We start from the raw sequence: 19,248 nt of genomic DNA, 5'->3' as shown, positions 1-19,248 counted from the left end.
GAGCCATCGCAGGACCCCCCCCCCCCCCCAACATTTAAGTCGCCATTATTCATTAATAAGCCCGGGTGGAGAGAGGCACTGAGAGCTAAGTGTGTTGCCCAAGAACACAACACAATTGTCCGGTCAGGGCTGTAACTTAGACTGAGCTCTTTTATTCCATGACATTTTAAATACGATAAAGACAACTACAAGATACAGACTCCTTTTAAGTCAAAGAAAGATTCTGCAAATATAAAAGCGGATTTATATTGGGAATTTTCTGAGGTAGTGAGCCACACAGGACAAGTTTTATGCTTCGTAAAGTTTATTTTTTATTTCAATTCAACAACACAAAAGCCAATATAAGGCAGCTTTAAAGTTCTTGACTGAACCTATAAGAGAAAATAAAATAAAGTCAAAATAAAGTTATGTTTTTAGGCCTAAGTTATTAGCTTATAGATCAATGTGGTAAGCCTTGTTGGTTCGGCTGAAAGAAACTAAAAATCTCTGAGCTGCACCAAGTACAGTCTAGTCTCTATTTGATCAGAATTCTGATCATACAAAGTAACCAATTTTAATTATTGGCAGCTTTTCAAAGCTCATCCGAACACGAACAAACACAAAACCAGACACTACGTTAGCTAATAGATAAATGAGCCTTGACGTACCCACAGTCAAATGGTTGCTTGTTACTTGTCCAGGCCAGCAACACACACCTCTGGTTACAATCATGTACTAACTACAAAAAAAAAAAAACAATTTTAGCAGCAAATAAATAAATGACCACTATGCATGCCACTGAAACAGAGTACACAAATAAATTTAAATGAACAAAACAAGGTGAAAAATCCCACCTAGGTTTACTCGCCTATGAAACCCATGATACCCAGGAAACCTCTGTGACCTCTGTGAGGCTTGTAGCCAATAGTCTAGCCACTAGTCTATCTGATGCCTAGATGGATCGAGTTAGGGTTAGCAAACCATGTATAAACAACAAGCGTTTAACCGCGATTAGCCCCATGCATCAATCTTCTACCCTTTAAATTATATAATAAAGCCACCAAGAAACTGAACTCAGACACACAACAAAACCCATGAGTGAATTAACTCCCAAGCTAGGGGCTGGCAAGAAATGAATGTATGTTTAGCAGTTGTGAGAAATTGCTTCTGGATCAACAAAGATCACACAACTTTCAGGACTAGCTAGTTTATCCCTCAGTGACAATAGACAAAAAAAAAGTCGAATTGTGGTTTCGCAATGTATTTTAAGTAGCTATTTGATTCGCTTGGCCTATCTCTGATCACTTTCTGTAAAGTTCTGCAGCTGGGTCCAAGCTGGAAAACCGAGTTTTTAGTAAACCGTTTTTAATTAGTAGCTTAAGGGGAATCATAACTCAGTACTCAGTTAACTACGGCAAGCCAAAAACGGCTAGTAGCAAAAGAATTATAAATATTTCTCGATTTGATCATAGGTACAAACTCATCCATTTCGAAATGAAATTCTAAAAGCAGCTCATAAATTAAGCCAGCTCAGCTGATCAGGTCACTCAATCATGCAAGTCAAGATGACTTACCTACCCTGTGAGTCAGGTGCACGCTGGTAGCCCGCCCTGCAGGATGAACCTTGGGAGGAGCCAATGCACTCCTGTCCTGTAGCCCTCCCCCATGCCTGGTGACACGAGTAGATCATCCCGGCACCAGTCTAGCTGCAGATGCCTAGATGGATCGAGTTAGGGTTAGCAAACCATGTATAAACAACAAGCGTTTAACCGCGATTAGCCCCATGCATCAATCTTCTACCCTTTAAATTATATAATAAAGCCACCAAGAAACTGAACTCAGACACACAACAAAACCCATGAGTGAATTAACTCCCAAGCTAGGGGCTGGCAAGAAATGAATGTATGTTTAGCAGTTGTGAGAAATTGCTTCTGGATCAACAAAGATCACACAACTTTCAGGACTAGCTAGTTTATCCCTCAGTGACAATAGACAAAAAAAAAGTCGAATTGTGGTTTCGCAATGTATTTTAAGTAGCTATTTGATTCGCTTGGCCTATCTCTGATCACTTTCTGTAAAGTTCTGCAGCTGGGTCCAAGCTGGAAAACCGAGTTTTTAGTAAACCGTTTTTAATTAGTAGCTTAAGGGGAATCATAACTCAGTACTCAGTTAACTACGGCAAGCCAAAAACGGCTAGTAGCAAAAGAATTATAAATATTTCTCGATTTGATCATAGGTACAAACTCATCCATTTCGAAATGAAATTCTAAAAGCAGCTCATAAATTAAGCCAGCTCAGCTGATCAGGTCACTCAATCATGCAAGTCAAGATGACTTACCTACCCTGTGAGTCAGGTGCACGCTGGTAGCCCGCCCTGCAGGATGAACCTTGGGAGGAGCCAATGCACTCCTGTCCTGTAGCCCTCCCCCATGCCTGGTGACACGAGTAGATCATCCCGGCACCAGTCTAGCTGCAGATGCCTAGATGGATCGAGTTAGGGTTAGCAAACCATGTATAAACAACAAGCGTTTAACCGCGATTAGCCCCATGCATCAATCTTCTACCCTTTAAATTATATAATAAAGCCACCAAGAAACTGAACTCAGACACACAACAAAACCCATGAGTGAATTAACTCCCAAGCTAGGGGCTGGCAAGAAATGAATGTATGTTTAGCAGTTGTGAGAAATTGCTTCTGGATCAACAAAGATCACACAACTTTCAGGACTAGCTAGTTTATCCCTCAGTGACAATAGACAAAAAAAAAGTCGAATTGTGGTTTCGCAATGTATTTTAAGTAGCTATTTGATTCGCTTGGCCTATCTCTGATCACTTTCTGTAAAGTTCTGCAGCTGGGTCCAAGCTGGAAAACCGAGTTTTTAGTAAACCGTTTTTAATTAGTAGCTTAAGGGGAATCATAACTCAGTACTCAGTTAACTACGGCAAGCCAAAAACGGCTAGTAGCAAAAGAATTATAAATATTTCTCGATTTGATCATAGGTACAAACTCATCCATTTCGAAATGAAATTCTAAAAGCAGCTCATAAATTAAGCCAGCTCAGCTGATCAGGTCACTCAATCATGCAAGTCAAGATGACTTACCTACCCTGTGAGTCAGGTGCACGCTGGTAGCCCGCCCTGCAGGATGAACCTTGGGAGGAGCCAATGCACTCCTGTCCTGTAGCCCTCCCCCATGCCTGGTGACACGAGTAGATCATCCCGGCACCAGTCTAGCTGCAGATGCCTAGATGGATCGAGTTAGGGTTAGCAAACCATGTATAAACAACAAGCGTTTAACCGCGATTAGCCCCATGCATCAATCTTCTACCCTTTAAATTATATAATAAAGCCACCAAGAAACTGAACTCAGACACACAACAAAACCCATGAGTGAATTAACTCCCAAGCTAGGGGCTGGCAAGAAATGAATGTATGTTTAGCAGTTGTGAGAAATTGCTTCTGGATCAACAAAGATCACACAACTTTCAGGACTAGCTAGTTTATCCCTCAGTGACAATAGACAAAAAAAAAGTCGAATTGTGGTTTCGCAATGTATTTTAAGTAGCTATTTGATTCGCTTGGCCTATCTCTGATCACTTTCTGTAAAGTTCTGCAGCTGGGTCCAAGCTGGAAAACCGAGTTTTTAGTAAACCGTTTTTAATTAGTAGCTTAAGGGGAATCATAACTCAGTACTCAGTTAACTACGGCAAGCCAAAAACGGCTAGTAGCAAAAGAATTATAAATATTTCTCGATTTGATCATAGGTACAAACTCATCCATTTCGAAATGAAATTCTAAAAGCAGCTCATAAATTAAGCCAGCTCAGCTGATCAGGTCACTCAATCATGCAAGTCAAGATGACTTACCTACCCTGTGAGTCAGGTGCACGCTGGTAGCCCGCCCTGCAGGATGAACCTTGGGAGGAGCCAATGCACTCCTGTCCTGTAGCCCTCCCCCATGCCTGGTGACACGAGTAGATCATCCCGGCACCAGTCTAGCTGCAGATGCCTAGATGGATCGAGTTAGGGTTAGCAAACCATGTATAAACAACAAGCGTTTAACCGCGATTAGCCCCATGCATCAATCTTCTACCCTTTAAATTATATAATAAAGCCACCAAGAAACTGAACTCAGACACACAACAAAACCCATGAGTGAATTAACTCCCAAGCTAGGGGCTGGCAAGAAATGAATGTATGTTTAGCAGTTGTGAGAAATTGCTTCTGGATCAACAAAGATCACACAACTTTCAGGACTAGCTAGTTTATCCCTCAGTGACAATAGACAAAAAAAAAGTCGAATTGTGGTTTCGCAATGTATTTTAAGTAGCTATTTGATTCGCTTGGCCTATCTCTGATCACTTTCTGTAAAGTTCTGCAGCTGGGTCCAAGCTGGAAAACCGAGTTTTTAGTAAACCGTTTTTAATTAGTAGCTTAAGGGGAATCATAACTCAGTACTCAGTTAACTACGGCAAGCCAAAAACGGCTAGTAGCAAAAGAATTATAAATATTTCTCGATTTGATCATAGGTACAAACTCATCCATTTCGAAATGAAATTCTAAAAGCAGCTCATAAATTAAGCCAGCTCAGCTGATCAGGTCACTCAATCATGCAAGTCAAGATGACTTACCTACCCTGTGAGTCAGGTGCACGCTGGTAGCCCGCCCTGCAGGATGAACCTTGGGAGGAGCCAATGCACTCCTGTCCTGTAGCCCTCCCCCATGCCTGGTGACACGAGTAGATCATCCCGGCACCAGTCTAGCTGCAGATGCCTAGATGGATCGAGTTAGGGTTAGCAAACCATGTATAAACAACAAGCGTTTAACCGCGATTAGCCCCATGCATCAATCTTCTACCCTTTAAATTATATAATAAAGCCACCAAGAAACTGAACTCAGACACACAACAAAACCCATGAGTGAATTAACTCCCAAGCTAGGGGCTGGCAAGAAATGAATGTATGTTTAGCAGTTGTGAGAAATTGCTTCTGGATCAACAAAGATCACACAACTTTCAGGACTAGCTAGTTTATCCCTCAGTGACAATAGACAAAAAAAAAGTCGAATTGTGGTTTCGCAATGTATTTTAAGTAGCTATTTGATTCGCTTGGCCTATCTCTGATCACTTTCTGTAAAGTTCTGCAGCTGGGTCCAAGCTGGAAAACCGAGTTTTTAGTAAACCGTTTTTAATTAGTAGCTTAAGGGGAATCATAACTCAGTACTCAGTTAACTACGGCAAGCCAAAAACGGCTAGTAGCAAAAGAATTATAAATATTTCTCGATTTGATCATAGGTACAAACTCATCCATTTCGAAATGAAATTCTAAATCTGGAAAACCGAGTTTGCAATTCAGTGTGTTCATTTTTTGGTATAATTTTTAGCCACCAATATTCAGGCTTTATAGAATTATCAAAACAACCTCTTCAATCGGTGAGGGAACATTTTAATAACACGACAAATACAAAGGACGGTACGGATGGACGGGCATTGAAGGGAATTAAAACGGATGGTGATGACATGTCCTGTCAACGAGTTGCTCTCAGCTAGACAACATGCATGAATTTATAAGCTTATTTCTTAGTTCTTACCCAAATCGTACGGCGTAGTCGATGAAATAAATGGTGCTAAAGCGTTCTTCCATGATGGGTTGAGCTCATAATGTCCCAATGACATAAAATTGGTCGCCAAAGTAGGGAAAGTTCGAAACGAAAGCACGCCCGGTCGCCATGTTGTATTCTTGCCCGAGGAGTTCCCGGGAGAATTGCAGCCTGGGAAGCTTTTGTGCGCGAAATGCTTCAACCAATCAGAAGTCTGGTTAGAACAAAGGAAGGTAGGTTCGCACGGCGTTAGTACATTTACAGCAAATCCAAGAAAGTTCTCAGTAATCTAGATGGCAGCAATTAAACCTTATTCAGGGGAGATTTGCTAGTCAAAGTGGGGAAAAGAAGGTCAAAATTGAGTGCCCTTGAAATATTAATTTTCGTTTAATTTACTCGTTTTAATTTCTTAATGCAGTTTTTGCCGCAATTAAGTTGCAACAAGTTTCGAACATCTTCGAAACTCCTGCGATATCACGGCGCTAAAATCACCGCTAGTTTAATTTACACGCTTCCAACTCGCGGCGATTTCATGGCGATTTTTTCGCCGCGATATCGCATTAGCGAGTCACGCTAAGTGTAACTCTACAGCAGGCGTGTAAGTTATTTATCGCCGTCCACGTCAAAAAGTCAAGCTCAATAATCAATTTCCAATTTGTTATACTTTGGCATTACACGTATCAGAATCCGTCGGGAATTTATATTTCGGAATTAGAAAGTGCAGGTCTGCACTGAAATTGAACAAAAAAATTTCCACACGAGTTATTTAACAGCGGGGTTAAACAGCGCAAGATCATTTTTATTACATAACAATACAAAGCACAAATAAATGAAGCGAGCACGCGATGCTACACTGCCTCTTGTCATTGACAAATCCCATCAAGAATCGACTAATTACCTGAAGGGCGTGTTTGTTTGAAGTTCAAGTTTAATTGCCGAAACATTGTGTAATCTCTAGGACTATTATTGCAATTAACCATTTCTTTGTACTTCGCCGAAAGATGACGAATACCAGGACCGGACGTCACAAATTCGCGTGTGGCCCTCTCTGAAGCGGCATTCAAGGTTAGAAGGACGAAGTGTGAGTACAATGCTCACTGGTAAGGTAATGACAAGTAAAAAACTCGCTTTCATTCACCTTTTTGCTTTCAATTCACGTTATCAACTGTAGCTGAACGACTTCTTTAATGGTAGTGACCTGGAAAAATTTCGAACTTGTAAAATTTCACGCTGTGGGTGCCTGGGTTGTTTTAAAAATAGGCCGTAGTTGAAAGCCGCTCGATATTAAACAAAGCTTCATTGTTTGACACTAACGTATACCCTAATATGAGTTCATTTTGCCGCAAGCCTTTCAGTTGTGCAACGCCTCTGTGAACTGCGCATTGGTAAGTACAGAGTACATGTTAGATTTCAGTCAAAGGAATTTGTCGGTTTCGTAAATGACGACATTGAAACTAGGAAAAAGAACTTGAACTTCTTCCTGGTTGTTTTGTGGGTTATTGCTGAGATCACTAAATCACTTTTGTTTTGATCCCCAGATCAAGAAAGCTAGACGCAGCACTAAGAGGAGCGAGCTATGTACCACTGAGTGAGAAGAACTGAAGTAAGTAAGAACGTTATTGCCTAAAAATCGTCTCGCCTAGGGAGCATTAATCAAATTATACAAGCTTATGAAATGTACACGCAGGTTTGCATGTTCATACTTACGGCAAACATATCCAAGACGATTTGAGTCGAAAGGATATCACTTGCGAGAGAATCAGTTCGGATGTAGATCTGCTCAGTAAATCACTTTTATCTTATTTTCAATTTGCAGTTACGCGTGTTGCACGTTGGGAGAGGTGAACCTAACACTTGATGCGTTATTCCCGGGGCGTTATTTCGAGGGATGAAAAAATTATGCGCATGTGGACTAGTACAACTGACGTGTAAATGGTAAGTGTCATGGCGATGAAGTCATGCCTTTAACTTAGCGTACTGAAGTACAAAGGACTCTTTTGAATAGTTCGCGTACAGTTGCGAAACACAAGTTGTTGGGGGGCGGTAACACACAAATATCGATCACCACATCGGGCATTAGTAGCGGTGTGTCTGTTGTTTGATGTATAAAGACTACATGGGAATATTGAAAGGTTCTTATTTTCGTTAGGTTTTTCGAGTAACGTATGTTTAAGCTCAATAAAAGCGGAAACCTACTACAATTTGGCGCAAATCGAATTGCTTTCCTTTTTACCATTTCCAGTGAAGCGATGTATGGCGTGAGGACAGTTTTGTGACAGTTTTGTGACCATTTGCCGACTCTAACACCATTCATAAGTGGTAAGTAACATTGAGATGATATGATACAGTTGATAACGCTTCAATATTTCGCATCGTAGAAAATTTCAATATGGCACGCTTCGCAAAAGACGCCCGCAGAACGGGCATTACAACGATTTTTGTTTTGTTTTGACATCAAAGAAATAGCTGGAATTCCTTTGCTAAGGGTCACTACGGGGTCATTGTAAGGTTGCTTGTGATTTTAAGGTTGAAAGCTCTGAAAGGTAGAGTTTTCGAGGGTTTCGCTTGCTGGGAATTTACGCTAACTTCCGGTTGAAGGTTTTTAATTAGCATGTGCGCGGGTTGCGATTTATTCCCGAGGTCTTCTTGCTTAGGGTTTAGGTTGAAAATTAGGGTCAGTAAGTGCGTCCAGGTTTCATACATTTCGTCAAATCGAGGCTGAATACCTCGTAACCTTTAAAAAAATAAACTAAAAGTGTTTTTATCTTGGTTTCAGGACAAATTGAGCAATCTTCAAAAAATCAACTGGAAGAAAAAGGAATCACTGGACTATCTTTACAAACCAAAACAAACTCGCTGGAAGAAAAAGGTTACCACTGGATTTTTTTAAAGTAATATTCATTTTTTAAATGCTAACTAGTCAATAACAAATTAACGGAATGAACAGTGAATCGTTACAGTTCTAGGCGAAAATAAATTTAAGAGAACAGTCACTCGAGACATGTTGGAAATAAGGCGTGAGGAGAAAGTTTATTTCTGCTATTCGGAGGCCAGAGAAAAAATGTTTTCAAATGTACCTGAGCAAGTTCTATCGGCTTGGTTTCTCGTTCTTAACGTTGACAGGCATGAATGCACAAAAGAAGAGAGTGAACTGCTGAAAATATCGCTTATTGCAGAGCCCTACCAATTGATCGAGAAGAATGATTTGGCTAAAATTCAGCAAATGTACATGTTTTGTTATGGAAAACAATTATCTTTAAACCATCTCACCGCGCCTTTAAATCGAAAGGATAACAGTGTAGTGTCCTGTGAACATTCCTTTGACGCAAAGTACCCTCCAAGACCATCTATAATTGTCGAAACGGCCACTGGATTGATACCAAATGAGTCTGAAAACCAAAATTCTGGCGCCAAACTCGATCACGTACAACAATCGTTGGAGTTGATTGAATGTACCAACGAGGGGGTTTCCAAAAACGAAATTTCTTGTGAATTGCAATTAAATCAAGATAAACCACGTGTCTCTCAGGCAGTTTCCAACCCTGAACAAAGTTTTCAAACGCAAGAGCAAAACTTCCAAGATGTTTCGGAGCAGGACAATTCTTGTCCGAAAGAGCAAACATGTGCAAAGCGACAGGCATGTACTTTAAACCAAAACGAAATGTCTGCTGAGCTCACCTCCAAAATCGAACAAATAAAGCGTTTTTATTCAGCTGAGGTGAACTTTCAAAGACAAGGCCTTTGTTTGCAACCTTCTACCATAAGCAAAATGCTGGAGAGGCTGTCCTCGTTCCTCTGGTTTCTGAAATATGTCAAAGGAATGCAACCCGACCTTTCTGCCTGCGAAAACGCGGAAATGGTCCAAGAATTTGTTCGCTATATGACAGGGCATAGAAAAACCAAAGCCAGCACTTGCAGCAGATATATTACAGCTTTAATTAACGTTGTCAAAGTTCTGAATAGCGAGAAAGGGCTCCGATCTGATGATGCCATAAACCTTGAACAATTAAGATCGATTCAACGCCAACTCGAAAAGCTCGGCCGGCAAGAAAGAATGTTTGAAGATGCATCAAAGCCGGCTGTCGAAAAAAAGATAATATTTTCAGAGATCTTAGAGCTTTGTAGAGAATTGAAATGGAGTTTTGAAGAAGGCAGAGGAATTGACCAAGCTAGGCAATGCATGAATTTAAGTTTGCTTCTCTTGTATTGCTCTGCTAATCCGGGGAGAATCAAGGAATACGTGAGCCTTAGAATTTACAACGGACAGGCCAACGAAGAAACTCGTGGTCAAAATTTCATAGTCTTCGGCCAGGATGACTCGGTGATATTGTTGGAAAATGCGTACAAAACAGTTCGTTGTTACGGTCCGTGTCAAACGGAACTTACAAACTTGCCAACTTTGGTCTATTACCTCAAAACGTATTTGACCAAAATGCGCCCTCAGCTTATGTTAGGAAAACAACACGACTTTTTTTTTGTAAACACCAAGGGTGACCCATTTACGCAAAGTTCGTATTCAATGTACATATCCGCGTTGTTCGAGAAACACTTTTCCATGAGGGTTACGACCAATGATCTCCGAAAAGCCGTCCTCAACTATTTCCTATCTCTTCCAAGTACAAATGATTATGCTCTTCGTGAGTCCCTGGCGGCGGTTATGAAACATTCCGTTCGAACTCAGAAGAGGTTTTACGACGAACGACCACTAGCCCAAAAAAAAGCTAAGGCCCTCGACCTTTTAGGAGAAGTTGCCTCGCGTACTTTGAACGGGGATCGCCTCGAAGAAGTGTCTAGAGAAGACTCGCAGGGCTTTATAGAGACGTTGCCTCGGGCAGGGGAAATGGTGGCTTTGGTGGCTAAAAACTCCACTCCCACCTGCCCGGAGGTTTTTGTGGCCCGCGTTTTGCGTTTATCCGACGATCGAAGTTCAATATGGCTGGCGGATTTTGAGGAAGTTGATAACAACCGATTCAAATTAAAACCAGGTAAAAGCTACCGAGAAAGTGCGAACAGCGTAATATATCCAATCGACGTTGTTTATGACCATAGCAGTCACGTTTACGAACTGAGAACTTCTAAGTTTGAAATTCACGACCAAGTTCGTCCGTAGCTTTTCTAATAGTTTTAGACTTTCAAGAGAACTATACATTTATTTTATTTTATTTGCAATTGCAATATTTTAACTCAGACACTGTTTTTTTTTTCTCTTTCATGCTACCAGATCATTTAAATTCAAAGCAATGGTCGGAGACAACCGCGCAGACGACAAAACTTTGGTTGCAATTCTTAACGACATTGATATACTTCCTCAGCTTTATCAGTGTTATGTAACAAGCGAAGAAAGATGTCTTATTTGTTTACCCGAAAGGAACTATTATCGGTACTTTTCACTCAAATTCCTAGATGTGATAAGCGAGTATTATTCGGCCTTTGTCCGAAACACACCCCCAGTTCGAGTGTGCTATCTTTGCTTCAGGCGACATGGTCGGGATTCATTCTGCCTTCCAAACCTGTTCACCCCGGCAAGCCTCGATGCCTTCGTGGACCTTTTAGAATGGAAACGCAACTTTCTATCATTCGATGATGACTTGGTTTCACTTACGCGACTTTGCGGGTTCCTGTCGTTACGAACTGATGTGGCACACGCGTTTTTTTCTCGCTGCATAGGGAGGTTTGACGTACATATGTCTGGTCGTTTAGGACCTCCTTTTGTGTACGAACTGTACAGCCAGGGATACTTACAAACGGCGGAGCATCTTTCTCGCGGTATTGACCATCCTTCGTTCTACCTATTAATGTGTCAATGTAAAAGCTATCGTCAAATCATGCGCAGGCTTCGTGGCTATCACCGCTCTAAAGCAAAGTTCTCAAGGACCTACACATTTTATCCTTTGGTAAGGGTTCGATTTTCTCGCGCTCGCAATGCGTATTATTTTGATTACTACCCCGAAGATTGATTTGATTTCAAATTGACAGTGATTTGATTTCTAAGAAACGATATTAAAAAACTTATCAAGTTTGTTACAAAAGCCTTTGCCTTTTATTTTCCAGAGCTAGGGAACGTTTGCTTTCTTTTGTATACGTGCTTTTTGCCTTGTCTAGTGTGGGCGGAACAATTTTTTTTCAGCGCTGTTTGGCCGCGATCCAGCCTGAATAATTGTGAAGCTCAAACACCAGCAAACAGTTGTAAAATTTTCTAACTAATTACAACGAAGAAAAGTTAGATTTCTGTTATTTACCCGTACCCAAAACAAGAAATAATTTTAGTTATATAAATTAGATTATCATTATATTATAAGACACATGCACGAAGTAATTCTTGATTCTTCCAGTGCTGTTCAAGTTGTTAAGCTTCGGGCCGCGCATATGCATGTGACGTTTAGTAGAATTTAAAGTTTTTGAATACTTCTCGTTGACAATTAGGGTTAGAAATATTGTATGAGTTGGACATTATGATAAAAAAAAAAACTTCCTTAAGTATTGCATTATATTTCATCGTTTTTCTTGTAGTTCCTGTTAACAGTTTGCTAGGAAACTGACTAAGTCATTTCATTGACGCGTTTGAGTCAAACTACCTAACAGCATTCTTGATAGTACATGTTGTATTAAAATGAATGGGAAAAAACTTTTATGAGAAGTCAAAATTTTCTTGTAGTTCATGTTAACAGTTTGCTAGGTAAAAGACTGAGTGATTTCATTGACCCGTTGGAGTCAAACTACGTAACAATATTCTTGATAGGGAATAAATAATGAATTAGTTTGATGTATCGTTAAGCGTCAATTAAAAGTTATTGTTGGTAGAAATATTGTCTCTTTTCTGTCTAGACACTGAAATGCGCGAAAGTTCATATTCACTATCGTGCCTTTGATCGAAACCCTGTTCTCAAATAAATGAAATAAACATTCACTCAAGTGAATTAAGGAAAGAGTCCCACTAATTTTTGGAGGGTGGTCTAATTTAAAATATAATGAGGCTATCGCTTAAAAACTTGCATAGGATGAAGTATTTTTATGAAATATTTCATTTTTCGGATTAACGAACTTTGCTGCTAGGTCACGTGACATACCACACCCAATTGTTGATATATATTTCAATCCAAATTTACGAGATCTTGCCGATGTAATGTTTGACTTATTTTGATTTCTACGAATGGATGTAACTACCAAGTTTAGAGATTTACAAATTTATTTCTTCTGTCTCAATTACAACGTCTTTCCTTTGGAGAGGGACTGGGACTAGGTAAAAATAAGAAATAACGAAGAAACAATAAACATTTTTCAGAATCCCCGATTAGAACGACGTATGGCCAGGTGAAGTAAAGGTTTTGAGAAAAAACCCGATAAATTTCTAGTAACTGGTCACAATACTTACATTTTAGGGCGTGGTCAGTCACGTGACCACTAAAAGCTGAGCCATCGCAGGACCCCCCCCCCCCCCCAACATTTAAGTCGCCATTATTCATTAATAAGCCCGGGTGGAGAGAGGCACTGAGAGCTAAGTGTGTTGCCCAAGAACACAACACAATTGTCCGGTCAGGGCTGTAACTTAGACTGAGCTCTTTTATTCCATGACATTTTAAATACGATAAAGACAACTACAAGATACAGACTCCTTTTAAGTCAAAGAAAGATTCTGCAAATATAAAAGCGGATTTATATTGGGAATTTTCTGAGGTAGTGAGCCACACAGGACAAGTTTTATGCTTCGTAAAGTTTATTTTTTATTTCAATTCAACAACACAAAAGCCAATATAAGGCAGCTTTAAAGTTCTTGACTGAACCTATAAGAGAAAATAAAATAAAGTCAAAATAAAGTTATGTTTTTAGGCCTAAGTTATTAGCTTATAGATCAATGTGGTAAGCCTTGTTGGTTCGGCTGAAAGAAACTAAAAATCTCTGAGCTGCACCAAGTACAGTCTAGTCTCTATTTGATCAGAATTCTGATCATACAAAGTAACCAATTTTAATTATTGGCAGCTTTTCAAAGCTCATCCGAACACGAACAAACACAAAACCAGACACTACGTTAGCTAATAGATAAATGAGCCTTGACGTACCCACAGTCAAATGGTTGCTTGTTACTTGTCCAGGCCAGCAACACACACCTCTGGTTACAATCATGTACTAACTACAAAAAAAAAAAACAATTTTAGCAGCAAATAAATAAATGACCACTATGCATGCCACTGAAACAGAGTACACAAATAAATTTAAATGAACAAAACAAGGTGAAAAATCCCACCTAGGTTTACTCGCCTATGAAACCCATGATACCCAGGAAACCTCTGTGACCTCTGTGAGGCTTGTAGCCAATAGTCTAGCCACTAGTCTATCTGATGCCTAGATGGATCGAGTTAGGGTTAGCAAACCATGTATAAACAACAAGCGTTTAACCGCGATTAGCCCCATGCATCAATCTTCTACCCTTTAAATTATATAATAAAGCCACCAAGAAACTGAACTCAGACACACAACAAAACCCATGAGTGAATTAACTCCCAAGCTAGGGGCTGGCAAGAAATGAATGTATGTTTAGCAGTTGTGAGAAATTGCTTCTGGATCAACAAAGATCACACAACTTTCAGGACTAGCTAGTTTATCCCTCAGTGACAATAGACAAAAAAAAAGTCGAATTGTGGTTTCGCAATGTATTTTAAGTAGCTATTTGATTCGCTTGGCCTATCTCTGATCACTTTCTGTAAAGTTCTGCAGCTGGGTCCAAGCTGGAAAACCGAGTTTTTAGTAAACCGTTTTTAATTAGTAGCTTAAGGGGAATCATAACTCAGTACTCAGTTAACTACGGCAAGCCAAAAACGGCTAGTAGCAAAAGAATTATAAATATTTCTCGATTTGATCATAGGTACAAACTCATCCATTTCGAAATGAAATTCTAAAAGCAGCTCATAAATTAAGCCAGCTCAGCTGATCAGGTCACTCAATCATGCAAGTCAAGATGACTTACCTACCCTGTGAGTCAGGTGCACGCTGGTAGCCCGCCCTGCAGGATGAACCTTGGGAGGAGCCAATGCACTCCTGTCCTGTAGCCCTCCCCCATGCCTGGTGACACGAGTAGATCATCCCGGCACCAGTCTAGCTGCAGATGCCTAGATGGATCGAGTTAGGGTTAGCAAACCATGTATAAACAACAAGCGTTTAACCGCGATTAGCCCCATGCATCAATCTTCTACCCTTTAAATTATATAATAAAGCCACCAAGAAACTGAACTCAGACACACAACAAAACCCATGAGTGAATTAACTCCCAAGCTAGGGGCTGGCAAGAAATGAATGTATGTTTAGCAGTTGTGAGAAATTGCTTCTGGATCAACAAAGATCACACAACTTTCAGGACTAGCTAGTTTATCCCTCAGTGACAATAGACAAAAAAAAAGTCGAATTGTGGTTTCGCAATGTATTTTAAGTAGCTATTTGATTCGCTTGGCCTATCTCTGATCACTTTCTGTAAAGTTCTGCAGCTGGGTCCAAGCTGGAAAACCGAGTTTTTAGTAAACCGTTTTTAATTAGTAGCTTAAGGGGAATCATAACTCAGTACTCAGTTAACTACGGCAAGCCAAAAACGGCTAGTAGCAAAAGAATTATAAATATTTCTCGATTTGATCATAGGTACAAACTCATCCATTTCGAAATGAAATTCTAAAAGCAGCTCATAAATTAAGCCAGCTCAGCTGATCAGGTCACTCAATCATGCAAGTCAAGATGACTTACCTACCCTGTGAGTCAGGTGCACGCTGGTAGCCCGCCCTGCAGGATGAACCTTGGGAGGAGCCAATGCACTCCTGTCCTGTAGCCCTCCCCCATGCCTGGTGACACGAGTAGATCATCCCGGCACCAGTCTAGCTGCAGATGCCTAGATGGATCGAGTTAGGGTTAGCAAACCATGTATAAACAACAAGCGTTTAACCGCGATTAGCCCCATGCATCAATCTTCTACCCTTTAAATTATATAATAAAGCCACCAAGAAACTGAACTCAGACACACAACAAAACCCATGAGTGAATTAACTCCCAAGCTAGGGGCTGGCAAGAAATGAATGTATGTTTAGCAGTTGTGAGAAATTGCTTCTGGATCAACAAAGATCACACAACTTTCAGGACTAGCTAGTTTATCCCTCAGTGACAATAGACAAAAAAAAAGTCGAATTGTGGTTTCGCAATGTATTTTAAGTAGCTATTTGATTCGCTTGGCCTATCTCTGATCACTTTCTGTAAAGTTCTGCAGCTGGGTCCAAGCTGGAAAACCGAGTTTTTAGTAAACCGTTTTTAATTAGTAGCTTAAGGGGAATCATAACTCAGTACTCAGTTAACTACGGCAAGCCAAAAACGGCTAGTAGCAAAAGAATTATAAATATTTCTCGATTTGATCATAGGTACAAACTCATCCATTTCGAAATGAAATTCTAAATCTGGAAAACCGAGTTTGCAATTCAGTGTGTTCATTTTTTGGTATAATTTTTAGCCACCAATATTCAGGCTTTATAGAATTATCAAAACAACCTCTTCAATCGGTGAGGGAACATTTTAATAACACGACAAATACAAAGGACGGTACGGATGGACGGGCATTGAAGGGAATTAAAACGGATGGTGATGACATGTCCTGTCAACGAGTTGCTCTCAGCTAGACAACATGCATGAATTTATAAGCTTATTTCTTAGTTCTTACCCAAATCGTACGGCGTAGTCGATGAAATAAATGGTGCTAAAGCGTTCTTCCATGATGGGTTGAGCTCATAATGTCCCAATGACATAAAATTGGTCGCCAAAGTAGGGAAAGTTCGAAACGAAAGCACGCCCGGTCGCCATGTTGTATTCTTGCCCGAGGAGTTCCCGGGAGAATTGCAGCCTGGGAAGCTTTTGTGCGCGAAATGCTTCAACCAATCAGAAGTCTGGTTAGAACAAAGGAAGGTAGGTTCGCACGGCGTTAGTACATTTACAGCAAATCCAAGAAAGTTCTCAGTAATCTAGATGGCAGCAATTAAACCTTATTCAGGGGAGATTTGCTAGTCAAAGTGGGGAAAAGAAGGTCAAAATTGAGTGCCCTTGAAATATTAATTTTCGTTTAATTTACTCGTTTTAATTTCTTAATGCAGTTTTTGCCGCAATTAAGTTGCAACAAGTTTCGAACATCTTCGAAACTCCTGCGATATCACGGCGCTAAAATCACCGCTAGTTTAATTTACACGCTTCCAACTCGCGGCGATTTCATGGCGATTTTTTCGCCGCGATATCGCATTAGCGAGTCACGCTAAGTGTAACTCTACAGCAGGCGTGTAAGTTATTTATCGCCGTCCACGTCAAAAAGTCAAGCTCAATAATCAATTTCCAATTTGTTATACTTTGGCATTACACGTATCAGAATCCGTCGGGAATTTATATTTCGGAATTAGAAAGTGCAGGTCTGCACTGAAATTGAACAAAAAAATTTCCACACGAGTTATTTAACAGCGGGGTTAAACAGCGCAAGATCATTTTTATTACATAACAATACAAAGCACAAATAAATGAAGCGAGCACGCGATGCTACACTGCCTCTTGTCATTGACAAATCCCATCAAGAATCGACTAATTACCTGAAGGGCGTGTTTGTTTGAAGTTCAAGTTTAATTGCCGAAACATTGTGTAATCTCTAGGACTATTATTGCAATTAACCATTTCTTTGTACTTCGCCGAAAGATGACGAATACCAGGACCGGACGTCACAAATTCGCGTGTGGCCCTCTCTGAAGCGGCATTCAAGGTTAGAAGGACGAAGTGTGAGTACAATGCTCACTGGTAAGGTAATGACAAGTAAAAAACTCGCTTTCATTCACCTTTTTGCTTTCAATTCACGTTATCAACTGTAGCTGAACGACTTCTTTAATGGTAGTGACCTGGAAAAATTTCGAACTTGTAAAATTTCACGCTGTGGGTGCCTGGGTTGTTTTAAAAATAGGCCGTAGTTGAAAGCCGCTCGATATTAAACAAAGCTTCATTGTTTGACACTAACGTATACCCTAATATGAGTTCATTTTGCCGCAAGCCTTTCAGTTGTGCAACGCCTCTGTGAACTGCGCATTGGTAAGTACAGAGTACATGTTAGATTTCAGTCAAAGGAATTTGTCGGTTTCGTAAATGACGACATTGAAACTAGGAAAAAGAACTTGAACTTCTTCCTGGTTGTTTTGTGGGTTATTGCTGAGATCACTAAATCACTTTTGTTTTGATCCCCAGATCAAGAAAGCTAGACGCAGCACTAAGAGGAGCGAGCTATGTACCACTGAGTGAGAAGAACTGAAGTAAGTAAGAACGTTATTGCCTAAAAATCGTCTCGCCTAGGGAGCATTAATCAAATTATACAAGCTTATGAAATGTACACGCAGGTTTGCATGTTCATACTTACGGCAAACATATCCAAGACGATTTGAGTCGAAAGGATATCACTTGCGAGAGAATCAGTTCGGATGTAGATCTGCTCAGTAAATCACTTTTATCTTATTTTCAATTTGCAGTTACGCGTGTTGCACGTTGGGAGAGGTGAACCTAACACTTGATGCGTTATTCCCGGGGCGTTATTTCGAGGGATGAAAAAATTATGCGCATGTGGACTAGTACAACTGACGTGTAAATGGTAAGTGTCATGGCGATGAAGTCATGCCTTTAACTTAGCGTACTGAAGTACAAAGGACTCTTTTGAATAGTTCGCGTACAGTTGCGAAACACAAGTTGTTGGGGGGCGGTAACACACAAATATCGATCACCACATCGGGCATTAGTAGCGGTGTGTCTGTTGTTTGATGTATAAAGACTACATGGGAATATTGAAAGGTTCTTATTTTCGTTAGGTTTTTCGAGTAACGTATGTTTAAGCTCAATAAAAGCGGAAACCTACTACAATTTGGCGCAAATCGAATTGCTTTCCTTTTTACCATTTCCAGTGAAGCGATGTATGGCGTGAGGACAGTTTTGTGACAGTTTTGTGACCATTTGCCGACTCTAACACCATTCATAAGTGGTAAGTAACATTGAGATGATATGATACAGTTGATAACGCTTCAATATTTCGCATCGTAGAAAATTTCAATATGGCACGCTTCGCAAAAGACGCCCGCAGAACGGGCATTACAACGATTTTTGTTTTGTTTTGACATCAAAGAAATAGCTGGAATTCCTTTGCTAAGGGTCACTACGGGGTCATTGTAAGGTTGCTTGTGATTTTAAGGTTGAAAGCTCTGAAAGGTAGAGTTTTCGAGGGTTTCGCTTGCTGGGAATTTACGCTAACTTCCGGTTGAAGGTTTTTAATTAGCATGTGCGCGGGTTGCGATTTATTCCCGAGGTCTTCTTGCTTAGGGTTTAGGTTGAAAATTAGGGTTAGGGTTAGGGTTAGGGTTAGGGTTAGGGTTAGGGTTAGGGTAGGGTTAGGGTCAGTAAGTGCGTCCAGGTTTCATACATTTCGTCAAATCGAGGCTGAATACCTCGTAACCTTTAAAAAAATAAACTAAAAGTGTTTTTATCTTGGTTTCAGGACAAATTGAGCAATCTTCAAAAAATCAACTGGAAGAAAAAGGAATCACTGGACTATCTTTACAAACCAAAACAAACTCGCTGGAAGAAAAAGGTTACCACTGGATTTTTTTAAAGTAATATTCATTTTTTAAATGCTAACTAGTCAATA

The 19,248-nt window shown here is 40.2% G+C and overlaps 1 protein-coding gene across 1 annotated transcript; it reads left to right on the top strand.

The window, feature by feature from the left end:
- The first annotated feature begins 8,502 nt into the window (after positions 1-8,502).
- LOC144639851 (uncharacterized) lies at positions 8,503-11,519 on the top strand. Its single transcript, XM_078499133.1, has one exon. It carries the CDS (start codon positions 8,578-8,580, stop codon positions 10,684-10,686), a length of 2,109 nt encoding a protein of 702 aa, XP_078355259.1. The 5' UTR covers positions 8,503-8,577; the 3' UTR covers positions 10,687-11,519.
- Positions 11,520-19,248: the final 7,729 nt, after the last annotated feature.

This window comes from Oculina patagonica, unplaced genomic scaffold (assembly GCF_052425735.1).
Source record: "Oculina patagonica isolate OP01 unplaced genomic scaffold, crgOcupat unplaced14, whole genome shotgun sequence".
NCBI lineage: Eukaryota > Metazoa > Cnidaria > Anthozoa > Scleractinia > Oculinidae > Oculina > Oculina patagonica.
Note: the sequence above shows the minus strand (reverse complement) of the source record. Positions and strands in the feature narration are given on the sequence as shown.

What these genes read in the sequence shown, in the direction of transcription:
- LOC144639851 (XM_078499133.1), top strand. Translation starts at nt 8,578, where the DNA reads ATGTTGGAAATAAGGCGTGAGGAGAAAGTTTATTTCTGCTATTCGGAG.